Source organism: Juglans regia, chromosome 8 (assembly GCF_001411555.2).
Source record: "Juglans regia cultivar Chandler chromosome 8, Walnut 2.0, whole genome shotgun sequence".
Lineage (NCBI taxonomy): Eukaryota > Viridiplantae > Streptophyta > Magnoliopsida > Fagales > Juglandaceae > Juglans > Juglans regia.
Window position 1 is genome coordinate 9,819,834 of NC_049908.1, and position 4,722 is coordinate 9,824,555.

The 4,722-nt window shown below is 36.4% G+C and overlaps 1 protein-coding gene across 1 annotated transcript; it reads right to left on the minus strand.

Moving 5' to 3' along the window:
* Positions 1-1,091: 1,091 nt before the first annotated feature.
* On the minus strand, positions 1,092-4,462 carry LOC108993679 (gibberellin 2-beta-dioxygenase 2-like). Its single transcript, XM_018968662.2, has 3 exons — positions 3,982-4,462; positions 2,212-2,584; positions 1,092-1,593 (listed from the first exon to the last, which is right to left on the minus strand). Exons 1-3 carry the CDS (start codon positions 4,359-4,361, stop codon positions 1,312-1,314), a joined length of 1,035 nt encoding a protein of 344 aa, XP_018824207.1. The 5' UTR covers positions 4,362-4,462; the 3' UTR covers positions 1,092-1,311.
* Positions 4,463-4,722: the final 260 nt, after the last annotated feature.

The window sequence follows — 4,722 nt, forward strand, 5'->3', positions numbered from 1 at the left end:
GCCTAAGCCTGGTGGTGCTAGCCAGCAAACCCCGCCCATTAATGTCTTGTGGTCCAAATGCATTATTTATACGTATGATATTCATCTCCGGCCCATAGCCTGATTTTTGTCTAATTATATATATGGGCCTGACAGGCTCAAAACCTAGCGTTTGAAAAGGCCTTACCCGAACAGTACAACAATTAATAGGATCATGACTCCCTAGCCTGCCCTATTTCTATTCATGTACTAAGCCTGTTCATCCGGGCAGGATTTTTTCCGGCCCAGTCTGGAACCTGTTTATCTGGGTTCCGGATACATGTTTTGGCCCAGAACAAATTTGGACTGATACCCACATAGAAAAATCTGAGTACACCTGGTACACAATTTTTTTTTTTGTTTGAATGTTTTGATGTTTCTTTCTTTTTCGTTCCTAAAATGTATATTATGTCCAATGAATTATCCATTTTATTTTTATTCTTTTTACTCTCTTCTCCATGTGGCTTTTTATTGGTGGTCAAGGAACATGTAGGCTTTGATATAAAAAATTAAATAAATAGAATTTGAATGCTGTATCAACATTTTTTTCATTAAAAATATTCATGTAGGTTTTGATTTAAAAAAAAAAATTAAACATATGCAACCCGGAACCTGGGTTTTTTGGGATTTTAAAAGTCAGTTTCAATTTGGGTTCCGGCCCGAGTTCGACCCAAGCTAACCCGGTCTGGTTTTTGACTTAGTTTTTAAACCCAGGTTTCGGTCCAGGTATACTCGGGTTCCCAGGCCGAAACCCGGATGAACAGTACTAGCATGTACAGATCACTGCCTTATTATTATTAGGGGTGGGGGGCTTTTGAATCCAAGTTTTCCATTTGGAGAACCGGGTCATATGTCATCAAGTTATCAGGCTCTTAGTCGCTACCTTATTATTTAAATGTTGAGATTTGATTTGTAGGATTCATATTTTAAAATTTATCTTTCAAATCAAATTATATCATGTAAGCACTTTACTAATGTTACACACCGATTTGAGAATAGAAATTTTCTTTTCAAGTGAAATGACTGGATATTGTTTCTCTCCAAGCAGTAATTATATATCAATAACGTCCATGACATGCAAAATCGTTGATCATTTAGCTTAAAAGATAGACAGGAAATTCAATAGGATCAATATGATCTTCAACTAATTCAAACGAGACCTAGATATATCATGTACAACAAAAAATAATTTTTTTTCTCCTCCTAGCTATAGCTAGCTATAGCTATTTCTCATGTGTCCTATATATATGATCAATGCATATTGCATGGTACATTAATTAATAATATTGTGTATCAATTGATCAATGAGTTAATTATTTCATCATGGTGAGTACAAATCTTGAAGAGGTCAAGACGGGTATCTCCCAATCGGAGAGAGTATGCAGCTTTCTTGTATTCCTCCCAAGTGAAGGGCTTATAGAGATTTGGTTTCTGTGGTGACACCAACTCTGATAGAGGAGAGATCCATGCATTGAGTGGTGGAGCCCCAAAATACATCATTGACATTCTTGGCTTCATCGAGTTGTTTGACAATGCTCTATGTCTCACGCTCACAAGCCTCCCATTTGTCAAAGCCTAATTCATTCATGCCAACATATATAAAAACTAGTTAACTTACAATCAACAAGATCTTTTTATTTTTTTTCCCAAACTTAGAGACCTATCAAGACGTTTTAAAACTTCTATCAATCTTAATTAAAAAGTTGGAGATAGATAGACATATAAAGTAGATCTTGCATGATGTATAAGTTATTGTTGCGCGTGTGAATTTTTTTACAATACTTGATGCTCTAAGGATCATGTCACTTCATATGCCTATTTTTTTTTTCTATTGAAAGTTAATTTTTAAGTTTAGACAAGAATTTAAAATAATCTTTTTCAATTTATTTAGTACTTTTATTTAACATAAAACTACTTTGACCTATGTTTTAATCATGTTCTAAGTAAAAAATAATAATCTACTACTCAAAGTCGTCCATAAATTAGTTCCTACCAATTTCTATATGATTAAAGGTCACTCAATTAGCTAACTTCTTAAACAACTTACTTTTACTATTATATGGATTATTTAAAACAAGTGTTTGCAAAAGAAAGAAAAAACCAAATATATTATATGGATGCACTTGACTATATATATATAATCCATATATAGGTACAAATTATATCATGTATATTAATATATATAGTACCAACCTGTAAGGCATCTCCAACGAACACAAAGAATTCATTGGGGTCAGGAGGGACTGGGATCCACAATCCATCTTGCAGAGCTATTTGGAGGCCCCCCACATCATTGGATCGCAGGATGGTCAAGATCTGAGGGTCAGAATGTTCCCCAAATCCGATCCGATTGCTTTTGCACTGATGAAGTTTGGGAGATGGGTCCCAATCATCGATGTCGTTCACACCAGGATAGTGATTGATCCTGAGCAGTGAGTCACTTTGGACGTCTCTGATGAGCCTACTGAAGACGCACTTGTCCTGGACCCACAGCCCCTCAGCCACTAGATCAAGAATCTCACACGCTATGTCTTTGACTGCTCCCACGTAATTATTCACAGCACAACTGCAGATATCAAAGCCAGGAGTATTAAATGCAGGACTAGAAAAAAAATGTCATCTCATAATGATTACCTATGAAACTCTTGTTTTGGTAAAAAGAGTCACATGAGTTGCTTCAACCGATCTAGCTCAAATTATTCAGATTGGACCACGTGGATTGTTCAACTGATCGATCATGGTCTGTTCCTTGATTTGATCGTATATATTATAGTACTTTTTGGTTTCATTCTGACTTTAATTTGTTTTTGGAAAGTTTAAAATGGGTCCAATTCAAGCACTGCGAATGATCTCAAGATTCTGCATGTCGTCTTTCCCTTTTCAACTTAGTGCAGACTTGGGCCAGGACAAGATCATTCTAGGAGTTCTTGCTTATTAGAATAAGATCAATGAGACATAAATTAAGCATCGAGGGATCGCAGGCTGATAATTTGTCCTAACAAGATAGGTTAGCCCCTACTACTAATTGAAATGCATGCATTTTACAAATGGTGGCTGGCATTTGAGACCAAATAGTTAGATCAGAAGGCCATATTGCATCCTGGGATCTGTTGGGGTTACAAGTTAATTTGCAATATGTCAACGGCCAGCTGATCTGTTGGGATCCCAACAGCTTTTTGGCAAATTGGTATATATATATATATATATATATATATATATATATATATATATCATGCATGCATGGCTCTATCATGAAGAACGGTAGGCCCCAGATAAGTGAAAAGAAAAGTCTACGTCCTATAATTCTATATATGCTCAAAGCCTTTTGATCTCGATTCCCAAGTACTCCAACTACTTTTAAGTGTCTACCTAATACCAAACCTTTGGAATCAAAACATCGATACAAATCATGACAGGCCGATGGCATACCATTAATTGCTGAATTTAACAGGAAGATGCAATATTAAATCAACTCATGTAAGTTATATAATTGCATGTTTAATTAATCCCAATTTGGTTTTCTTGTATGGGAAAGATGTTCTTTTCTAGGACACCAAGCAATACTTAAAAGATCTTCACCACCATTTCGTCTGCAGATTAAATTAATTGTCAAAAACCTTTCGTTACAGGCCATGTGGCATGTACTCAAGGTTCCTTTATATTTTACATGTTCCAGCTACCGCCATTATTTATATATTGATCATTGAGCGATTTAAAGAAAATGAATCAAACACGCCACAGTCTTAGCAGGAAACGGGCGAGCCTGCTGGACACAGATGAAACAGAAAACAGAAACCTTGTTCTCTTGCTGGCCTCTTCCATATCGCCTTATATTTTCACAATCACCATTGATGGTGTAGTGAATAGGTAACGTAAATCATGTTAAACTTAAATAATAACAGCACAAAAGAGTTAAGAAAGGAGAAGAAGAAGAAGGATGAATGAATTATAGGTATAAATTACCAGAACTTTGTTGGGTCATTGGAGATAGCTGTGGATCTTTCGGAAATGGAGAGAGGACAGGTGTGAAGGAGAAGGTATTCCAGCTCACCCATATCACCATTGCGGCCAATGTTTTTGCACCCATAACCAAAGGGACTAGCTGGCGCAGCTCGTTGCTTCTCAGTGATGGTTTTGGCAAAAAAACCAGCCCCTTCCTCTTCCAACTTTGCAATTATCTCCTTCGAAACACCATGGTTAATCAATTTGAAGAAACCGAATTCTTCGCAAGCTTTCACGAGTTGCTCCGACAACGTTGACCTATTCAGAGAAAGATCAATGGTCGGTATCCCTATTGCCTTTGTTTTCTTGGTTCTTGTTGGGGTCGGAGAAGGCACCACCATATTTTGTTTCTGCAGGCTGATATGGGATTGTAAAGAAAGAAAGCGGCAAGACTAGTACTACTAAGAATTTGAGTTTGAACTTGGGGAAGTATGGTGATCATGTTCGAGACTTCGAGGTGGTGCTCTTATATATAATAAAATGTATACATATAGAGAGAGAGAGAGAGAGAGAGAGAGAGAGAGAGAGAGATGGGTCTACTACAATATTATAATTCTTTCTAGTGCTCTTAGATATATAATAAATAATATTTTATAAGAAAAAGTATCGTGATTTTAGGAGACTTAAGACTTTGTATGCATAGTATACACGCATGATGGTCCAGGCCAGGAAAGAATATTTTATTTTCTCTTTCTCAGCTAA